At 40.5% G+C, this 23,358-nt stretch overlaps 1 protein-coding gene across 3 annotated transcripts in view; it reads left to right on the plus strand.

The window, feature by feature from the left end:
- SLC4A10 (solute carrier family 4 member 10) overlaps nt 1-23,358 on the plus strand; it is a 265,490-nt gene that overhangs the window by 134,951 nt on the left and 107,181 nt on the right. For all 3 annotated transcript variants that reach the window (XM_034785814.1, XM_034785813.1, XM_034785815.1), the window contains exons 4-5: nt 5,913-6,051; nt 16,644-16,804. In XM_034785814.1, the coding sequence (XP_034641705.1) occupies nt 5,913-6,051; nt 16,644-16,804 (300 nt within the window). The remainder of the gene's footprint in view (nt 1-5,912; nt 6,052-16,643; nt 16,805-23,358) is intronic.

The following is a 23,358-nucleotide window of genomic DNA, read 5'->3' on the forward strand; positions in this document are numbered from 1 at the left end:
CATTCTGCACCACTGAGTCCCAACTTGGATTTACATCTTTGAAAGTTACTTACACATGTGGACTGAATTTACACCTTTTTTTGTACCTTCACTGTGCAGTTAGACCCTTCTGGATCATGCTCAGCACAGCTAAAGAAGTGGAAGGCAAACACTGGTTCTAAGCCTTTGTTCCTCTCCTGGATCCTGGGAGCAGCTGGGGGCCAGCGCGCAGTAGAGTAGCTACAGGGCTGCTTTAACTTGTGCTGACTGGAATGGTCCATTGGTCAGGGACTAGTATTGTTCATTATACTCTGGTTCATATCACATGGCCTTCCCACCCCAGAATCCCCCTCCTTGGTTCTAGCTGGTGTTCACTCTCTCCTTGAGGGTGAGCCAGCTGCTTGGGACAACCTTCAGAAGCCTCTTTTGGGTAGCTAAGATCACTTTACACTGCTCTGTGTACCTTACTCCATGTCTTTTTATGTTTGTGTATTAAGTGCATGCACACCTGTGGCAGTGATAGACATAATAATTTTAAAAATTGGCCCCATTATTCTTGCTCATTTTTCTAACTCGTATTTTTTTTTAATTTAATTTTCCAAAATAATAAAATACACAGCAAAACAGAGTTTTTTGAAATGCTGACTGTGCTTACTTAAATGAGAGGTGAAACTGATCAAATTTAAAATTAAATATGTTTTCCCAGCCTAGAAGAAATTTACAGTTTCCTGTCTCACAGGAGTCACACTTTGCACTAAGGATTGTGTTACCACAATTTGACCACATGGAAATGAAATTTATTTTCATGCTGTTTTTGAATCATGTATTATTTGTTTTTTCCCCCCTTAAGTGTCATAAATACATTGGCATTTGTAGATTGTTGCTGCTTTTAATGAGAGTCAAATTCTTACTCATGTTAGTAATGTTAAGTCAGTTGTGTGAGTAGGGCTGACAGGTTTCATTTGTTGTTTTGCTCTTTTATACTGTTATGGTCTCTAGTTATCTCTCATTTTCTCTCTTTCAATTCTTTCCCTATTTGAAGATATTTGGGTAAAATATCTGTTTCGATTTTGTCTTCTACCTAAAATCACATCAAGTCAAACCACATGAATTTTCTAACTTCCAGCTCAGCTTTGTGTCTGAAAATCAAACTGTGCTCTTCATGCTTGGGATGTTATTATAAATCATCACCAACAATAAAGTACGAAGAGTCAGAACATAACAAGTAGTTTTGCTGATGTATTAATGAGGAAGACAAAACACAGTTTGTTCTGCCTCATCTGTATAGGTTCTTCACTGCTGTCAGTAAAATAGTCATGCGTGACTCAGAAGTCACAGTAGTAGCAAATCAAATATAGCAGTAAAGTACTATTTTCATAACCACTTTTATAATAACCACACTGTGAGGTATTGCTCTGATCTGCTGATTTCCTTCCCATGTTGAATACACGTATTTCTATATATATAATACTATCAGAAAGCCGGAGCTCTATGGTACAATACTGTTCATTATCACTTAACGTAACTGTTGTGTAAGTCAGTTCTACTGCTGGTTTCATCAAGAGAACTGGATGTTCTTGGCACTGGATGTTCTGGGATTCTCCCACAGGCCACCTCTCTTGAAAAGCAGCTTTCTTTCCATGTTCTCTCACTCTAGTTACATAAAAACACACACTTATCTTTTGTGTCAAACAAATACTTGCACTGGAAGATTAAGCCTCCCTGTTATATTTACTTTTATTCTCCAGTAGTATGTATTAGCCATTGAACTCAGTTTTTTGCTTGCACTAGGCTGTAGTAGTGTAGCCCATGGGATAAAAGTGGACTTGTCACTTTCTAAACTGTGGTCCATGGCATCCCAATACCTATAAATTCCAGGGAAGGTCAAAGCTGGTGAACTGTACATTTTTATGTACTGTACTAGTGAACTCAAACATAAACAAACCAAAACCAAATTCTGCGTTCCTGTGTCAAGGAAGAGGCAAGTACCATTACAATTCTGTGGATTAATTTTAGAGTTTAATATTTACCTGCAAAGTAGGGATTGCTCACTGGGTCCTGTGATATCAGTAGCACACCCACTGGCACAAACTTTGAGTGCTTCCTCTGGACTTTCCTGACTCTTTAAAGCTGTGTTTAGTAAAAGTGAAAATGGTCACAAATAAATACAGGTATAACACAATGCATTTGCTGGATAATGCAGCTGACAATTTCTGCTAACCAAAACACAGAGCTGCAAATAACTCAGAAGTACATTTGGCAGCAATTTTTGGATTCTACCATGTGCTAAACATAAGTCCTATGGAGGATTTTAATCACACTTTGTCTATATGGATTTCACAGAAATGAGCTATTTTTAATGCTTCATTTCATTTGTTGTTCAGGACAGTACAGTACAACACAAATGTGCAGTACAATATATGACAATTTACAGAAAATAAATTCTGCCTTCTTTATATTCATGGTTACAGTAGTGAAGGGAGCTTACCACATGCAGCAACAGTTTTCCACATGCAAAGGAAAAGAGTTAGCCAAATGGCAGGGGTTAGAAGAGAGGAAAACTGCAAAGAGTACCTCACAGAGTTCCCCGCACATCATCTCCCCTTCCCCAGATAGCATTCAGACCCAGCCGACAAAGCCCCTGGATTCCCAGGGATTAGAAATAGGTCAGGCTCCTCATGCACATTTCCCTGCACTCTTATGCTCCCTCGCACTGCAGCTCCATTGGCTTGGGACCATATCAGAGCTTCTCAAACTGGGGTGCTGGGGGTTTGGAATGTATTCTGTGTGGGGGAGAGGGGTGAGAAGCTTTAGGGGGAAAAAAAGTACTGCACACATTCACAGCTGGATGACCATAGAGTAACGGCTGCTGATCAGGTGCCCAGCTCTGAAGACAGCGCCACCGCCAGCAGCAGTGGAGAAAGTAAAGGTGGTAAAGTATTGCCACCCTTACTTCTGCACTGCTGCTGGTGATGGCGCTGCCTTCAGAGCTGGGCATCCGACCAGCAGCCACCATTCTCCACTCTGCCTTCAGAGCTGGCTGACAGAAAAGCAGCAGCTGCTGACCGGGCATCCAGAGTGGGGAGGGGAGGAGGCGTAAACTACTACAGACACAAAGAACGGGGCCGCGATCAAATAAGTTTGAGAACCACTGGACTATATTATCTTCTCTAGGGAATCTCTAGGGAACTGGTTAGAAAATGATGTATCAGTGAAGTTCCCCCTTCCCCTGGCCCAGCTTCCCATCAACCCACACTCAATGGAGTTGTGATGACTTGTGTGTTGCCTTCCTGCTTATTGCTTCCTACTCCCTCTTCATGTTGGTTTCCTGCTTCCTAAACTCAGTGTTGTAGTTTGCGTGCCTCTGTGTGTATACACATAGCACTGGGTGTGTGCAGTTATCCAGGACCTGCTGTTACATACCTGCCATTTGGACTGTTATGATTTTTGTTCAGACTGTTGCTGACTTAACAGGTTTGTGGTAATTACATGTTTTGATTGACCACCTACTTGCATGTTAAGCTTTGATTTCCTTATGATTTGAGATTGCTGTTCTGGGATGCATCACAACATAACAGTGGGCATGCCCTCTCCTCCCAATAGGACTCACATGGTTCCCAATTCTGGAGAGAGCCTTTCTCAAAGAGAGGAAGGGAGAGACTTAGGGTTGCCAACTGTCATATGACTTGCATCCAACAGAGTTGCAAGGATTCCCCCACAGTTTACCTTCCTGGCTCCTGCTGGTTGTTAGGCAGAAGAACTGGGGGCAGCCAACCTGCCTCTCCTCTTCTGCTCTCTCTCTCTTCCACCTGAGGGTAGCCCACACGGAACAATTAAGAGGAGGCTGCTCCAGTGGCCTACCAGCAAGGGAGATGAGGAGGCTCAAAAGGTGTGATGGAGAATGGGAGTGTAAGGTGGGGACAGAGTCTGGGACTGGAAAGATGGGCACAAGATCAGGGACATGCAGGGCAGGGTCAGAGGATGGCCAGTGATGCAGAATAGGAAGGCATGGGCTGAAAGAAGAAAGAGAAGAAGATAATGAGGAGCAGGAGCAGAATGGAGGAGGTTGCTCCAGATCTTGAAAGACCCCACAAAAAAACAATTTTGCACCCTTCAGTTTACCCATCCCCTCCCCGCCCAGGGTCTCCCAGGCCCTGGCTCTCCCAGACTCTTCCTATCTTTCACCCTGACTTTCCTGAGCTGCCCCTTGCTCCCTCAACAGCTTCCACCAGCTTGTGAAGGCTAGGCTCCTGCCCCCCCCCCCACTCGCTCACTCTGCTTGGGGAATTTATACCCTTAGGAAATGGCGACACGTTCTCATTGGTGAAAAATGTCACAAGTGTTGCTACTCTGTTTGGTAGCTTTGGCATTGGTGCCACAGAAGTGGGTATCTCTATAGCTGAATTCAGCCTCCCACACCACTAGACTCCTTCAGCACCTCTGATCAGCACTTTGCTCTCTGTGCTCTTAGGTTAAGTGCCACCTTATCAGAAAGACTAAACTTTCACAGGATGTGAGAGCAGACTGGGAGAGCTAGTGTTGCTTAACCCCAGAATAAAGTGGTAAAGTAGCATTTCAGTCAGACTGCACCCCAGGCACAGCAAGGAAGGGGTGCTGGAACAATTTGTATAGTGGGGGTGCTGAGAGCCATTGAACCCCACTGCAAACCCTGCATATAATGGAAACCACTTCAAGCCAGGGGGTGTGGCAGCAACCCCAGCATCCCTAGTTCCAGCACCTATGCAGCAGCATGTCTGCTACTCCATTTCTCAATTGACTAGCAGCATGGCTCCTACAGGCAGGCACTCACAAAGGATTCTTGGTTGTTCTTTCAGCTGCGAAGTATGTTGGCAGAAACAGTAACTATACATTTCTGGAGATATTGGATGTCATCCACAGTTGTATGATTTGAGATTTGGATTTTATTAAAAATAGGTTTTAAGATTGTTACAGCATTTGAACCAATACAACTGTAGTATGCAAACAAGTGCACTATGACTGCCTGAGTTGTCTCTCATATTTCAAAGCACTAGTCATAAGGGAAGAGCAGTCTGTCTCTGAGACAATGTAGCTGCTGATTGGGCAGTGAGGAGAGGATCAGAGAAGAAAAGAAAGAAGGGAAAAGATGGTGTAAAGGGAGGAGAGCAGGAAGAGAGGATAAGAAATGGGGAAGTCAAGAATAGATAGGAAAAAGAACTGTTGGAATGGCACCAATTATTCTTACTATTCTAGCCAGTCTGTCTGTCTCTCTATACATATTGTTTCTAACTATTTAGGCAGGTTCAGAAGGACAATTTATGGCAGTGAATAATGAGAGATTTGAAATTCATGGAGGGTATTTTCTTTTGGGACCTATCAATATAAGTTTAATGGAAAAAATGAATGCAAATGTAGTACCCCAAATTTGTGAACTGAGTTAAATTTGTACATTAAAAATCAGGCCACAGTAGTTAGCTTGTCTGACACTTAGCGGTACCTGTGCTTTATTTTACCCTGTTAGGCTGGGTGAGACATCATTAAACCACATTTGTAAGTATCTGTATACTTCACATTGTGAAAAATGTGTTTGTCTGTTTTGGATATATTTATTTAATTTAGGTAATTTAGACTGAATAAACAGGTCTTAATAGTAAAGTGCTGTGTGCTCTCCAGTTCATAGAGCATGAGTTAAAGCATGACTGAACTGACAAGATGTGTGATTATTTTATGTATTACAATACTTGTTTATGAAGGTTAATTATTTGGATAACAGACAGCTGAATAATCGCCTGAAATTTCAGTCATTTGCTTACTGAAGGCATAGAAATGATGGTTCCCACTAATGTAAAATCATTTTGCATTTAATCCTTGCTGAAAAAATGCACGTTAGTAATTCGGTCCAATCACAGTCTCTGTTGGCTGTTTTTTTTATGATATTTATGTTTCCTCCCCAGACACCCCATCACAAAGGGTACAGTTTATTCTTGGAACAGAGGATGATGATGAGGAACACATTCCTCATGACCTCTTTACTGAACTTGATGAAATTTGCTGCCGTGAAGGAGAGGACGCTGAATGGAGAGAGACAGCAAGGTAAGTATTTTTGTCAGTAACTGATGGTCACTGAAAGTGTGGTGAGACATTTCAAAGTTGTAGCAGACCCAGGAACAGATTTTGGATACAAAGCTTAAACAAACAAACAAACAAAATTTAAATCCTTGTATAACTAGTATTGCCACAGTATCTGTCTTTCCTTAAATCCAGATCATTTGGATTTAACATATATAGGTCAGAATGAAAATTGAACGAAAGAACTGACGTAAACAAAAAATATCTATTACTTATAGTAGTTAAGTAGACCTTTTTATTCATATTTTAGGCCATCATTTTTACATGTATTTTCAAACTTACACAACCAGGAACGTATCCTTGAGAAATCCATGAATTGGCCTCTTTATTAAAAGATCACAGGAAAGAGGGAATAACATTACCATAGCCAAATTAAACTTAAGATAAACTCAAATATTCACAGAGTCCAATCTTTAATGAGCAGATGCTCTGGAGACTTTGAATATTCAATGTTAGATCATTTCACTTCTGCAGAATTAAAATGTGGAAAGAATGCCTGCCCAGATTGTTTTTCTGCTGAAAGACATTAACATTGAATATCAATTACATAACTGCTTGTTTTTCTTCCTCAGGCTTCTCTAAGTGTGGGAGTCACTTACTATATACCTGGTTTCAATGGGGCATTACATTTCCAACAAATCTGGATTTTGGGGCTTACCATTTTTCTCCTTGGAATCTCTGCACCCTCTTCCTTTAGACAACTGCCACTAATTTGTTTAGTGTTCATGGAAGGTGCCAGAGTGCCCAGAGATATCAGGGCAGATCTGTGGCTTTATTATGGCCCTGGTGGATCAAAGAGGCTGTAGATTTGGCTGAATTGACCAACTGAGGAGTCTATCTGTGGGGTGAATACCCAGGTTGTGTTGTTCCCAGGGGCCAAGAGCGGTCAATAGGCCCTGTGACCTCACTGCAATTGTGTAAGCTCAGTGGGGCACAGAAAGACAGGTTCCTTGTGCCTATCTCCTCCATTGTGTGTCCATGCAGGGGGCATCCACAATCTGTGCATATGCTTTTTTCAATGGACTCGGGTAGATTACACCACAAAATTGATGTTCTATGAGTCCTAAAATATTCATAGTCACAGTCAAAGAAAGAAAATATATTTTCTCTTTTTTTCAAAAGGCCTGGGGAATGAGCTTCATTTTACTCATACTAATTAAAGATGGTTTATATCTTGAAAAAAAAAAACAATTTTGTTCATAGTTACAGAATTTTTCAGCAGGGAAGTGAAATAAGAATGTCTTCTGGGAAGCATTACAGAAGTATGTTTCTTAGAAATTATTCTGATTTTTATGTAACATAAGCTTATAATCAAGACAGAATTGCAAATAAATAGCTGAAATAAAAGAAACATCCATTTAACTTTGTCTATCATATGTCTGTTTTAATTGTCCTCCTTCCTCCTCAAAGTAGATAAGAAAAGCACATTTTGTATTGTACATACACACTAGTAAACTAATAAGTGTAATGAAGTGGAGTAGGTATTACATATTACTGAATATATCACTAATCGTGGAACAATAGGCTTTTAGAGTAAATCCTTGATCCAACATTCAGTTCCAGTAAGTAGGCTTTGTTCTGGAGACAGCCGTAGTTGTAGTAGTAACATTAATATAGAGAGCACTTTTCATCAGCAGATCTCAAAGTGCTTTGCAAAGGAAGTCAGTATTGTCACCCGCATTTTACAGATTGGGAATCAGAGGGAGGAAGTGACTTGCCTACAGTCACCCAACAGGTCAGTGGCAGAGCCAGGAATAGAATCCAGTTCTGCCAAGTCCCAGTCCAATGCTCTGTCCCCTAGGGCTCATTGCCTGGTAGGAGTCAGGAAGAGGAGGAATCCTTCCCTTGAAGTCAGGGAACCCCTCTTAACCTGTTGGTGTATCTGCAGTGCATGTGGTAGCTGTTGAAGCTCCTGCTCTCTACCTGCTCATAGGGAATGACTAGTGGATTTGCATAGTGGCAAATTCTCCAACCCCTCTATTCCCTCCTCAGCTCACCCTCACCCCCCTGAGTACTGGGCATAGCTAAGCTTCAAAGAACACAGCTCCATGGCATGCAAAGGGCATAGGGTACGAATGATGTGAGGAGCCACAGGGAGGTGCTGGTTCCTCACTGTTGCAAAAGCAAAATTCCATTGGTTCCACTGTGATTAGGTACTTCTGTGGCTATAGAGGTGTGTGTGTGTGAAGATTTCCCTTCATAATATTGCCACAAAGGAATGGCATAAGAATGCCCAGTGTTTCTGATGGATTTTTGACTCTGGTGTTAAATGTAATCATTTTAGAATACCTTCTTTTATAAATATGAGTGACTGTGTATTTATTGTTTGCATAGTACCATCAGTGTGCTAGGTACTTTACAGACCAGCTAACAGAGTTATTGTGTAATTGTCACAGAGTGTGGGGGAGTCAGGGCCCTGCACCCCCCACTTCCTGTGATTCACCATTGCTCTCAGCCAGCCAGTAAAACAGAAGGTTTGTTAGACGACAGGAACATAGTCCAAAACAGAGCTTGTAGGTGGGTGTTGGCCATTCTCTGTGCAGACACCATCACACTGGCCCTCTCGGGCTCTGCAACAATCACACACCCTTATCCCACCACCTAGATACTTAAGAAATGCATAGGGGAAACTGAGGCACCCACACAGTATTCAGTGAAAACATTATGAACATTCCCACTTTGTCACAGTAATCAATTGCCAGAAAAGGAGCACCAAGAGCCCAGTCCAGCTCCCATCAAACTCCATGGCAGTTTCACTATTGACCTTAATGAGCACAGAACAAGGCATCAAATAGTTACATATACATTTTACCAAGAAGAGGTGTGGTGAATCTCTGGTGCAATATGTCTGGACCCTTCTACAATTCCATTTGATGGAGCTTGCATGCACAGTCATTATTCTGGAACCTTTTATAAATGTTGTGTGCAAGCTGTGTAAGATTCATTGAGACATTTGCTGCTCAGTTAGTCAAAATGGTAGCAGCTATTGAAGAGGAGTGTGGGTAAGATTTGGCTGAAGCTCAATATCTCTGGGAAGAACAGAACAGATTTATCTAAACAGAGGGAAAGGACTTAGCAAGCTGCTGTGGAGGATTTAAAGTGGCAGAGGCTGAGTTGTGTTGTCTCAAAGGCAGATTCCAATCCTAATGAGTCCATCAATACAATATTATTCATACAGAACATTTTTTATGGTTAATAAAGGTTTGGTATACTAACCATTTAACTATATTATTAAACTTAAATAATTGGATTATTTCTTTTTTGCAACAGGCCACATGGCAACAATAATTATGCACTATTATTTAGAAATCAAAAATATATACAGGAATTAAAACATCATAAAGTAGTCAGAACATTTGTGAACATTTGGAATCTCCTATGTCAGCCCTAAAGTGATCCATTTTGCCCCTTTAATGATGATAAGGAGGAAGAAATGTGTCCTTTTGGTAAATGACATTCAATGTTACTAATAGAATAATTTGCACAGATGACCTGGCTGTACTATTGTGTACAGAATGCTTGATTTATATGTCCTATAAAAGTACTTAGTGCACTTGTGATCCACACACCTCCTGGATGTGGTGTTCTGTCCCCTCTGGTAGCACCAAGACCACTTAGAGATGAATGAGTCTGCTGTAGCCTTAGCTAATAGGCATATGGTTTTTAACTCATGCAGTAGAGGCTCATGCATTTAGCTCCAGAGGTCCCAGGTTTGATCCCGCCCACCGGGGTCTGTCAGCATTATAAGTGGGGGCTCGTCCAGGATATCAACTGGGAAGTCTCTGAAGCTCAGGACATGCTTCCTCAGCTAGGGGAAGCATGTAACCCACACACCTCCTGGATGTGGTGTTTTATCCCTTCTAGTGGCACCAAGACCACTTAGAGATTAATGAGTCTGCTATAGCCTTAGCTAAGGAGCATGTGGCTTTTAGCTCATGCAATAGAGGCTCATGCACTAAGTTTCAAAGGTCATAGGTTTAATCCTGCCTGCTGATGACCGGGGTCTGTCAGTGTTACACACACATTATAAAGAAACAAATCTGGAGATAGTAGTTAGACTTATAATGCATACACAGTAGTGCAACAGCATGTTGCTCTGTCAGAATTGTATGTACTTGATTGATAAATGCTATTGAAGTTTAAGTCTATCGAACCAGCTTTTTGCATTGCTGAGTGGGACAGTGGTTTAGATTTCCCATGGTTGAACCTCAAAAGGTCACCCCAAATTTGAGTGCTTATCTGAGTCCTATTCATAGACTCATAGACTTTAAGGTCAGAAGGGACCATTATGATCATCTGGTCTGACCCCCTGCATGCTGCAGGCCACAAAGCCGTCCCTACCCTTTCCCTTGACTCTGCTGTTGAAGTCCCCAAATCCTGTGGCTTAGTGACTTCAATTGGCAGAGATCCCTCCTGCTAGCGATCCCTGCCCCATGCTGCGGAGGAAGGCGAAAAACCTCCAGGGCCTCTGCCAATCTACCCTGGAGGAAAATTCCTTCCCGACCCCAAATATGGCGATCAGTAAAACCCCGAGCACGTAGGCAAGAGTCTCCAGCCTGACCCTTGTTAGCCATTATACTATTTACCTGCCATGGCACGGTATTCCTTTGGCTAAAATCATGTTTTTCCATTAAACCATTCCCTCCATAAACTTATCAGATCTCTTTAGTCTGCCTATTTTTAGTTGAAATCTCAGGAGAACGTCCTGTCTCATGAAAGCACTTCTGCTCCTGGAACTGACCAGAATATAGTAAACCAGTGCGATAAGAAGTTAACCAAAATGTTTAGATCTTCAGGAGATGTTAAGTTAATTTTTGATGAAAATTATGATCTCTGTTGTTATATTCAAATCAGTTTTCCCATCCATAGTTTTGAGAGATAGGTAGCTAACAGGTGCATTGATTATGACATGAATGCCAACTGACAATCACTGATAGGGCAAAATAAAAACCACTTTTTCCAAATGGTCTACACTTCCTTCCAAAGACATGAGGTCACACAACTTGTCTCCCTTTGCCACTTCTGGTTTGTCTCTGAACAGTTTATTTACTTTGATTCATTTTCAAATTAACATTGGCAAAAGTTCATGTCAAAACAGGTACAATTTGTAGGATTATGATACCTGTGCTAGTCAAGCAGGTTGCAAGTGAATAAATACTTGGGGAGATACAGCAGGCTCTGAAATAGATATTACTGGGCCCCATAAGCCTGATATTTTGCACCGAAAAGTTATGGCAAAGAATACTACAAAGTGTTCACATGCTCTATTTCATGTTATACTATGTACAAAATACCTGATACATTTAAAAACAGTGACTGGTTTTGTTTTTAAATTGGACAGTCCGGTTAGCACTTTGGTTCTATAACACAATGTCACCATTGGAGAAACAGTTGAAGTATTTTATTTTATTTTATTTTATTAGCCAATCCTGCCTGTAGGAGAGGTCATACATTTCTTCCGCACCCACCTCCCATGGCTAAAGAAAGTGTCAAGCTGCAAAAACTGAGCGTGGATTTTGAACGCTCCAAAATTTGTATTTCTGTTTTTATTCAGCCCACTATAAAAGAATGGAAAAACTTGGATCCAGGCCTTGGTTAAGATTTCTAAACCTTTTATGTTCCTGAAGTTTGGTGATAAAGTCAGGGGTTTGATAAAGACACAACTCTGGGCTATTATTCCTTTTCCTTTTTTTTTAAAGCTCACCAAATACATTTGCATAAAGATTAGGTCTTTGTTCCTTTTAGAGTTTCTGTTACTGATGCTTATTCCTTGTTTTAAGTAATAATCTCCTGACATGGTTAACAAGCATCACATGAGGTAGTGTATCCAACTCAAAATATAGAGAAGAAAACCAGTCCAGGAACACTCCACTCAGAGCATGGCATCAGCAGTGTTGTGCTACTGTAGCATGCCTCAGAACCATTAACTAGTAGTGCAAGATGAAATCTTAAGAAATAAAGATCATGTTTTCATACAAATATTTTTAGTACTAAAAGTAGACAGGTGGGAATTTTATTGTTCGAATGAATTCAGATTGACTTGGATACGATCACTGACATATATGGAAAACTGCTGAAAGACCATATACATAGGATAATGACACAGTGTCTATTAAGGCATCTCAAGGCTCTGCATTAGGGCCATTCTTATTTAATATGTTGATCTATAAAAGGGATTAAAAATCATGTTTACACGCAGACACTACTATGTTAGGAGGAGTTGGGAACACCCAAGAATGAAGACAAAGTAATAATGCAAACGGACCCAAGGAGATTAGAAACATGGATGGAAAATAAACTGAGCCTCAGTTTGTTAAAATGCAAACTAACACATCAGAAATAAACCACATGAAATGCAAATATTCAAGAGGAGGAAGAATCCTGGAAAGCAGTAATGTTAAAAGTGTCCTGGACAACAGGTTAGAATGAGTATCTGGGCAGCAAATAAGGTCAGTGTGGTTTTGGGCTGTAAACACAGAGGCACCACTTCATAGAGTAGGGAGGTAAAAGTCTCTTCTTATAGAGTTCTGGTGTAACTGTGCCTAGGCTATTGAGTTTATTTTTGGATACATCATTATAGAGAGATACTGATTTACAAAAGAAGATTCTAAGAGATATGAGATATAATCTGAAATATTTTATGTCATTATAATGAGAAGGACCAACGCAAAGATGCAGGTCTTCCTAAAATGCAGACTAGTTATAAAAAAAACAAAGTTCAAACTAGTTTTCATGAGATACTCTGAAAGCAAAAGACACTAGGCAGAATGTGATTGAACACGCAGTATAGAATGCTAAATCTGATCTCAAATATATTATTAAGAGTTTGGCCAGTCCCACGGAATGTGGAATATTACAGTTTTCACATCAAGTTTTACCGCATCATATGATTTTTTTTGACAGTGTTTGATTCAGTTGGTGTAATTTTGTGTGGAAAAAGTACACCTGTATGAAAACCATTGCTTTGGACTAATCTAGAAAAGCAATAATTGCAAGTTGAAAATGAAATCTTAACACAATAGTCTGTTGTGAAATAGAGTGTCAACTGTACCTTGATATAATCACGTGAGACCAATTGCTAATTGTAAAGTCATAGAATCCATCAAATTTATAATGACAAACAATAGTTAATATTGGTATTTTAGTGTGTGGGGTGTTTGGTGCTATGTCACCAAACCTGCTTTATCAAGTCAATGTTCATTATAGAGAACACCAAATACTATCCATCTACCCATTCCTTGATCAGAAAATGTAGAGAGCTGAACAGCCCAGGGCATACTCAGGAGAAACATACCAAAGAGTGTACTCAATTCACATCATGTTCTGTGTGTATGCTGTTTTTGTTTCATGTCCTATGCAGGTCTTAAGGGAGTTTGGCACTGAATTTTGAAAAGGTGTCTCAGAAGACCAAAAGCCTGGAATACTATAGATGCCTGTGGGTTGTGTCTTAGAAAATAGTATAGTGATCTTTAGGTGCAGAAAAAATCAGTAGAAAACCACCACCTCATGGCTGATATAATATGAAGATTAACATTGCCTAGGGCATTCACAAGAAAGTGTTGGGTGATCAAAGATAGGCACTGAAGCAGAATAGTTTGCATTAAATTTCCATGTTACAATTAAATCACTACCTCTGCAACTATAATTGCAAATTTTATCATTTTTATGGCCTCTTGAACAGAAATGGATCTTTTCAGCCCCTTTCCTCTGTTCTCATTAGACATTTAATTAAAAAGTGTCCCCCCAATTTAACTGAGCATTGAAGGAAACACTCAGGTACGCTTACTCCAAAACATAGTATCTTACCTTCATATAGTGCTTCTATGAGTAAAGCACTAGCTAGCAGGAGTAGCTAATTAACTTCAGGTTCCCCCAAGATTGTATCTGAGGCTTAACTGAGAGACACCTGAAACACCAAACAGGCAGTTTCATTTTCTGAATAACTTTTGTGGGTGAAATTCAGCCATCTACAGAGCGTCAGCCCAAGACTCATGAAGCATTCAAATGATTACAGGTTTAAGTGGGAATTAAATAGGACATAGACCTTGGATTAGCCCCATCTACACAAGGGTGAATTTCACCCACAGAAGACATTTTGAAAATGAATTTAAATAGCCTGTTTCCTTTTTCAGGTTTTATTCCATTAAACTTCAGAACCAATCTCCCTTTATAGTGTTGCGGTGGAATATAATAATGCAAACACTTGAGAACTGCATGCTTTGTTAATCTCACCTCAGTCAGGAGTCAAATGATAGCACAGGGAATCCTGACACCAAAAACCAGTTTTGTTTGGTTAAAGGAAGGCCTTGCATAATAACTTTTTCACAGGAAACTCTTAAAACATTTTAGGATGGTTAGTCCTCAGAAAGAATTTGTTTTGCAAAGAGCTGTCTTCTTTTGGAAGAGGTGCAGCAAGGATCTGCCTCTGTCACCCCCCTCATTCCCCACTCCCCAATTTGAACTCTTGTCTATGTCTATATACAAGGTGTAAGGTAGTGGGGAAATAGGGCTCTTATTTATAAGATTAATGACAAAATCAAATAATGTCATGTGGTACTGATAGAGTTTGGGACATATTTTCTTCTGGTGTCACTCCACTGAAGTAGTTACACTGAAACCAGCAGAGAATTTGACTGTTTATCTCTCTATATAAAAAAATGCAGATATGCAATTAAAATTTTCATTAGATGGCTAACAGAGTGTTTTGGAGAGATAGTGTAGCAGTCTCGGACTTTTTTCCCCCTAAAGTGTTTACTAGTTTCTTGTCTCTTGTCCAAACCTCCTCCTTATAGGCAGAGCTGATAGTATTGCCTAATACTTTCCATATTTTCAGTTTCTTATAACTTTCCCAGACTCTAACCATTCTGGCTGAAATGTCCCATACTAGGTATCTGCCTCAGCTGAATTTTGTTTGAAAAGTTTCAGCTAAAATAGTTCAGGTGCTCTCAAGAATGAAATTAGAAATGCCTATGTTAAATGCCCATGTTAAAAAGTTCTTAGTCATTTTATTGAGAAGCTCTGGTATCCCTATTCTTTTGAGTAAGGTAGTTTAAATTTGGCTCGGGGCAGTCTTTGTGTCAGAGATGTAACTTTTGCTGTCCATGTGGAAATCCACTCAAATTTGGCCAAGTTTTAAGCCTTTGAAAAATCCCACCTTGCACATGCTCAGTAGAGACTTGTTAAAGTTTAGAAGTGAAGTTCTGTGAATATTTCCTCTGTACTTGGCATGGTCCAGCCTGAAGGTGCAGGGGGCTGAGCAGGACTTTCTCTGCAAATGTTGCTATTGACTGATGTGAGCCACTGTGACAAAGCATACTGTAACTGCATGCAGGGAGTTTGCTTTGCTGGTGACCAGACAGCATAGAGGAGAAAGAGGGAGTGACTTGACTGGAATATAAAGGGGGAAGTCTGTGAGGAGTGAGGTGTGGGGAGAGCATGGAGGTAGGAGATGAACGGGTTGCAAGATCTGGGATGGGGTAGCCAGTGGAGGTGGGGAGTGGGACAGGAGTTGGATAGGAGCAGAGGGAGAGGAGGAGATTGGGTGGCATATAGGTGCAGAGGGAGAGGAGAGCAGGAGCCAGGGAATGGAGCTGTGAAGGACCAGAGAAGGAGGGAGGCATGAGCTGGGGGAGTTGGATAGCAGAAGAAAGAGGGGGGGCAGGAGCTGAGGCGATGGGTGGTGGATAGAGCCAGAGGTGGTGGCAGGCAGGACCTGGGAGAGTTGGATAGGAGAAGAGGGTGGAAGGTAGGAGCCTGGGATGGGGATGGATAGGAACAGGGGGAAAGGGAGCAGGAGCTGGTCTGGGGGGGGGGAGAGGGAGGTATGGGATGATGTATAGGAACAAAGTGGGGCTGGGACAGGACATACAGGAATGGGGGAGCAGAGACAGGTTTGGTGGGGGACATGGGCAGTAGAGTATATAACCACTAGAGCACGCTCTATTCCAAAACTTGGAAATGAACCCAGGAGTCCTGAGTCTCTGCATTCATCTGCTGCCAGCAAATAGTCGTGAATCCACTGACAAAGCATGTGTCTCATCCCTCTCTAGTGCCTGGGCTATGTAGAGTATCACAGCCTACTGTTGCTACCAGTTACTTTATTAGCTCAAGTGGCGGAGATCTGAACTGTTGAGTGTCAGTATTGCTCTACATGATGGACTTTCTGTTTTTTTCTCAGTTTACTTTTTTCTAGGATTTATATTAATTCTGTAGCAGTTCTTTACCACTCCACATTTCCAGAGTTTTTCTGACATACAGTGTCAATGATTCTGACACACAAAGCAGTTTTAGCCATGACAGGGCACAAAACAAAACATGTTATGTTATTTTTTATCTGCTTTCCCCTTCAACTCTCAGGATGAAATAAATGTTCAACAAATGGTAAGGGACAAAATTGCTGGGGGTTGGGGAGGGAATGTTCTCATGTTTCCTGCAAACAATAGAGAGTGAAATAAAACCAAACAAAATATTTGATAGTGTCCATTGAATATGCATGAAAATAACTCACTTTTCATTTCCTATATACAAAAGGCTTACTAAGCTGTTTGTTTGCATAGATGGTTGAAGTTTGAAGAAGATGTAGAGGATGGTGGAGAGAGATGGAGCAAACCATACGTTGCCACTCTGTCACTTCATAGCTTGTTTGAGCTGAGAAGTTGTATCCTGAATGGTACAGTTCTACTGGACATGAGAGCTAATTCTTTAGAAGAAATTGCAGGTATACTGATGTTTTATACCAATAACCTCTCATGAGAAATATTAATGTTGGAAACTAAAGTATGTATCACTTATCAGAGAGCTTTTGCATAAAAATCAGCTGTATGTAGAAATTTGTTCTATAAATATTTTACATGTATAAAAAATCTAAAATTGAAGTTGAGCAGTATTGTAGTAACATATTTTATAGCTAACTTTGCATAAGTTGTAGGTGTTTAATCAGAGTGGATGTGTTCTTTACTCCACTTCTGCCACCAAACATTCAAAATGATATATGTGCTAAGTTCCACGAATTAAAGCCACCATGCTGAAATAACACAAAACCAGCTGAATGGGCTTTTTTCCAAATTTACAAATATGCATCTTTGGCTTGAGAACAAGACAGAGAAATTTCAGGCGATAGTGTATATTTTCTAGGAAGTTGTAGATGCCTTAAAATAGGATCTTAGAATGAAACTGGCTTTTTAAATTATATAAAGGTTGCTCCCATCATGGTATAGGAAGCATCTGTAGGACGCAAAGTGTACTAGCACTTGCTCAATGGTATAATGTTTATGTGCAGCCTCACAGTAGACATTTCAGATTATAGACCTTAAACCCAATTCTCACTGTATTGATGCTCTTCATGGGGAGACACAGTCACAACTCTCATAACAGCTTTAGGGAGTTTCATTTACGATTCTCTTCTATACTGCTAGGAAAATTCAGCCCTCTGTAACTTCATAATGACATACCTCGTACATGAGCATGCTGAACTGGGTAAGAAGGGAATGGACTGGGAAGAAACTCTGAAATTGTACAATTCACATAAGTTTCACTCGGGGGGAAAGAGGAGAAAATTGAAGTTTTTTGAGTTTGAAAGACCACATTTTATACAAGTTAGGGCAATTCTAGATGGAATTTCTTGGGGGGTAAGTATGTAATGGTGACAATAGCAGGGGATCACAGGGGAAAACTAAAATATTCAAAAAATGTTAGATGTGTGTGAGTAGACAATAAAAGGCTACGGTGACTCATGTACAGAGTGCAAAAAACAATAGGTTTAGAACAGAATGACCCAAGAATGGCCATGAAATATGTTGAGATTCAGAGTTTTCCCCCCAACTTAATCTCTTGATGCTTGGGCTGGCAGAGGTTGGAACATCATGGAAAAAGCATGATCAGCTTTTGGAGCACCTCTTGTCACATTTGTGTGATTCCATCTGACTGATGCTTGGAGCAGAGGACTCTGCAAGATAGAATCATTGAAATTATACAGATCCAGAGGTCCAGCACCCTGCCACTGAAAAATTAAATAATAAAATATTCAGCAGTTATCAGCCAGATATGTGTACCTGTGACAGTTCTTGGGTTACCCAGGAGTCAGGACTGTGGGTCTTTTTGTTGCCCCCTGCCTCCTGGCACTACCAGCATTCTTTTCTGGGCTAATGCCAGCCCTTCTTTCACCAGGCATGTTAACAAACCACAAACCCCAAGTTCTTTTGAATCATTGCCCTGTGATATCCAGCCCTGACATTGGCTCCTCACAGAATTTCCAGATCCTCTTCATCCAAAAGTGCAGTATGCTCCAGTTCACCGATTTTACCTTAAACCACTGCTCCTGTAAACCACACAGCACTTGTGGTTTACAGGAGTGGTGGAAACAATTGGTTGCAATAAAAAATGAAATCATAACATCAAACCTGGGTCTACACTTATCAATAGTTCTTATCCAGTAAAGTAGATCCCACCCCCAAAGCTCAGTCTGTTGCAGACCTGGCTAGTTTCTCAAGAACCAGGACCCAAATGTTCATGAAAGCACCCCCACACCTGGGATTGAGAGTCTTGACAAGTGATGAGATTTCTGTAGATACTTTACACATTACTCTTTATGTATAACTATCCAGTGAGACATGTGTTTGGTGTGGTGAGTTTGTCACATTTGAGGTGAGAGCTGCTTGCAAAGAATAGGGGACCCATTGCCAAGGAGTCTGTGTCACAGAACCATCTCCCACCTCCATTTCTCCAAAACACTGTGCATTTCACCCTACTTCAGAGGTGAGAGTCAGGGAGAAGGAATGGAGGCTTCAGCCCCCTCAAAAGAGAAAAATTAGAAACACAAAGCACCCATTATGAGAACAGTTACAGCAAAAGAATAGTGTAAAAAATTATGAGAGCTTAAAACTTACATTAATTTGCTTGAGAGTTCAAAATGGGAGATGGTACCTGTAAGCAGAGTCTGAATGTATGCTTCCCTGACAGCTAGCTGGGAGGGGAAGAGACTATGAGTGTGTTTATGTAAATACAGTTTGCTCCTGCTCTGTTTACATATTCATCATTTACAGTTGTGTCAAAGGATCAACTTTGGCTAGTGTTGGGTACAAATGACCTTACTACTGAATGCAGGGGTAGTGAAATATGGTTACCAATATTGTAATTATTGTAGGAATACAGGAAAGCAGGACTGTGCTTAACATGTCCCAAATGAGGGGAGGCACCCTCAGTTGAAAGAACCTCATTAAGGAGGGGGTCAAATGTCAGAGCCCTGCAAAAGTAAGCGGGGTGGAGACAGAAGTTCTGGTGTTCTGGTCAGGAGGCTGCACAACCTTCACCCCTCCGACCCCCCCGGGGTTCTCTCTAGACTGGCTTAACCTGTTCTTCCCCACTGTTTATTTTAATTGCTCAATCAGAGCTGAAACCCATTGTGGTAGGACTGTTTCTGCCCTGCCTGCTAGGAGCTAAAATCACTGAGAACTGAAATCACTTTAGATGGGGCAGTGTTTCTGCCCAGCCCGCAAAAGAGCTGAAAATCACTGAAAGACTGATGTGCAGCGGTCACAGCAGAGAGGCAGAAAGTGACCGACAGTCAGCTGGCGAATGAGTGACCAGCAGGGTGGTGGCAGAGGCACAATGAGCAGCCAGCAGGGTGGCGGCAGAGAGGCACGATGAGCGGCCAGCAGGGTTGCTGGTGGAAGGGTGCTACGAGAGCAGTGAGCAGACCAACAGACTGAGTAAGATGCCTCTTTACCCCCCACCCAACTCTGCAGATGCACCTCTGAACTCTGGGTCTGCGCTGACCAAGGATAACAACTGAGAGTGGGATGCAGAGAAGGGTTGGACATGTGAAAGGGACTTTTGGGTTGCTGGACTTAAGGGGAAAAGGGCACTGCTCAACCTACTTGGGAGTGGGTCTTTTACTCATGGTTTATGTTTATGAATCCCGTTTGCAGTGTTTTCCCAAATTAACTCCGAGTTACTTCCCTCCTTTTATTAAAAGTTGCTTTTCTACACTCGGACTCTGTGCTTGTGAGTGGGGAAGTATTGCCTCTCAAAGGTGCCCAGGGGTGGTGTGTAATTTTCACAGGTTACTGGGTGGGGGCTTGAGCTGGTTCTGTGTTGTATTGATGGAAAGGAACCCCTAGCTATTAAACACGGCCCTGGTTGCTGCTGGCTCCACCTGGCAGAAAGGTTACATACCTTTTGTTTTATATAAAGGTGGAAAAGTAATAGTGAGGAAACTTTGCCTCACACACCAGAAGAGAGTATAAAGGAATTGGATTTAAACACAGCTGGTAATGTATTTAAGGTCAGATAAGCTTCATCATAGTAATCTGAATGAGGCAACAGGGGAGATGTACATAGGGTCAGCTCTTACAGAGACATTAAAGTTGGTTGGGATGGGGGTAGCTGCTCCCCACAGCAGGCACCCTTCTCAAACTTGTGTGTCAAAGTGGTGTGAGATATTGTAAACTCAGTCTACAGTAGTTTGTGTGGCTTCCCCTTCTGTGCTAAGGATCCCATTCTTCCAGGGGCTGAATAAGAATGTCAAGATTTGGCTTGATAATGAGGAAAGATGGATGTGAGGGATAGAAGTGAGACTGGCAGTTTGCTAGGACAAAGGGGTATGCCAATGTGGTGTTTTATTACTATGTATAACAAAACTTATTAATTTTTTATCAAGAAGATCACTTGCCTAACACCCAGTTTTACTGTTCTGATTGCTAGCCCTGTCTCACTCAGGCTGGAAAAACCCAGTGGTCAGCCTCAATCAGGGCAATGCCGAGTCTTAGGTATGGTTTCAGATTGATGAACTAGAAGCGTCAGTCATTCAGTCAGTCCATCTCTCTAATGAAATAAGTGTTCCACTCCAAAATAAATTTCTTCATGAACTTTGATGAAGTAACATTGAGCATTATGGATTTTTTTTTGTCAGCTTTCTGAAGATATCTGATAGCAAGACCACAATGCATTTATAGACTCTGGAGCACTAGTTACTGTCAGTTCTCCTTTTCTTTGTTGTATTCTTGAAACTTTAGAAGTCACAGCATTAGTTTGTTCTGAGACCATTTTCGCAGGTAGTTGGTCCGTTAACTTGTCTTTTGGTACAGGAACTTGATTTAGGGTTGTAAAGTAATTGTTTTGATTGGTTCCATTTCCAAAGTCTTTTGACTCACTGCTTAGAAAAAGTTTTTTGTTTGTTCTCAGAACTTTCCCAAAACCTATATATAGCCTAGGAGTGGCAGCTATCATTATTGATGGAGTTCTCCCTCATTTGGTATCTTCCCTGATACAAAAAGTAGATTGTTATATTACAAGGTTTGATTGATTGCTGCTTTTAGAATCTGCAATTTTAACAGCCATCCTCCTGACTGTCTTTTTTAACTACTTTGCAAGTGTTTCACCTTACTCTGAGGGTATTGTTCTGTAACTCAGATAGATTTGTATCTTCCATGCTGTCTTGGGGTTTTCTGAAGAGATTTTTCACTATTATAAATAAAGTTGCTAGCCCATTTGATTAGGGATGTCATTCTATTAATTATTATTATTATTTGAATTGCAGTAGTACTGGAAAGCCTTATAGGGATCAAGCTTCATTGTGCTAGGTATGGTATAAACACACAGGAAGATAGGGTCCCAGCTCCGAAGAGTTCAAAAATGATGCAACAAATGAGTGTGGCAAACAGAAAGGATGGAGGAAGAAGAAGGAGGTTTAGCAGTAATAAGGTCAGATAGTTACATAGGCTTGCTGTGTATGTACACAGCTCTGATAGTTTCAATTAATAGGAAAGGGTTTTTATTCCTATATAAATAAAATAAGTCCTGGACTTGAAGTGTAATGATGAAATTTGTACTTATCAGCAAAGTCTTTAAAGTCTCTTTTACTAAATAATTGCCCATTATTAGTTGTTATAGTTCCACTTATGGGACACTGCATTTTGGAAACATTGGTTTGATTCTAGAAATGACAGGAGTTCTGCTTGTATTGAATAATATTGACACTTAGTAAATTAAAGAAACAGTTCCTGGGTACCACAGAGCATCCCTAAATACAGAGGTCAATCCCAACCTTTCCCTGTTGTCAAAGGTTCTCTTGTCTGTTGGCATCATTTTCTTCAGAAAATTGTTCAATACTTGCAGTATTGCCTTCTATCCATGATTATGCTAGGCCAGTACAATGACATTCACACTCATCATTTAGTTTTCTCGATGCCACCAGATACTTCCTGTGTTGCAAAACTTATTTTCTTAAGGTAGAGGGTACTATGCACTTTTGCTTTTAGTAACATTCATCGGTTAACCTAAGTCCTTATCTTTGTGGTGCATAATTGGTTTCTGTGTTTTTTCCTGCTATTTCTACCTTTTTAATAACTTTGCATAGGATTTTTATAGTCTCACTATGGATAATTTTCCACATTATTCTATGTAAGACATGTCACTCTGATTATAACAAGTAAAATTGTTATATACATATATTTTCAGTTTATTTGCCTGGAGACTGTATTATGCTCATGACAGTATATCTGCCATCAGAAACTTTTTGTCTGGACTACATTCCTGCTTCAAATTACACATTTGTAAATGCAACAACAGTCTTTCTATCCTTGAAGAAGTTTCACTTAACCTGCATTGTTAGATTGTGATCAGGGGTTTTTGTCTGCTTCAGCCAAGACTTTTAATCCATATAAGCACTCTCTTTATTCATTGAAATGTTCAAAATCCAGAACATAGCCCTAGACTCTTTCTCTATTTGAGTATACATTTTTTAAAGATCTTAATATGCTTGAGATAAAATCTACAGGTGAACAATTATTTTAATGTTGTTGCACTAAGATGGCTTTCAAAACATTTTGTGCTACATCCCTAGAAACTGTTTGTTAATTCTGCATTAAAATATTGTACCACGCGTCATGCGAGTTTTAAAATTATCCCATTCCCCTTCATCATTTCCATTCTTCATTTTCTTTTGTTTTGTATTCAAACTTTGTCCCTATTTAAAAGAAATATCTGTAAGACCGTGAGCTTGTTGGGCCAGGGACATGTCTATTTGTATTTGATGATTAAGTGCAATACATATCTGCAATGCTCTATATGGAAATAATATATTGTTGTTCTAGCTGGGTTTCCTGAGATGAGTTTTCACATCAGGCATTGTAGGTCTTTTAGATTGTATGTTCTTGGCATTTCTCAATTTGCTATTCATTTTTCTTTGTCCCTCATTGAAAAGTACTTCACCCGGGATTTCAGTCTGTTTAAAAAGAACACATTTTCTTTACTTCAATTTTAAACCACTTTTAC

Source organism: Trachemys scripta, chromosome 11 (assembly GCF_013100865.1).
Source record: "Trachemys scripta elegans isolate TJP31775 chromosome 11, CAS_Tse_1.0, whole genome shotgun sequence".
Taxonomy (NCBI): Eukaryota; Metazoa; Chordata; order Testudines; family Emydidae; genus Trachemys; species Trachemys scripta.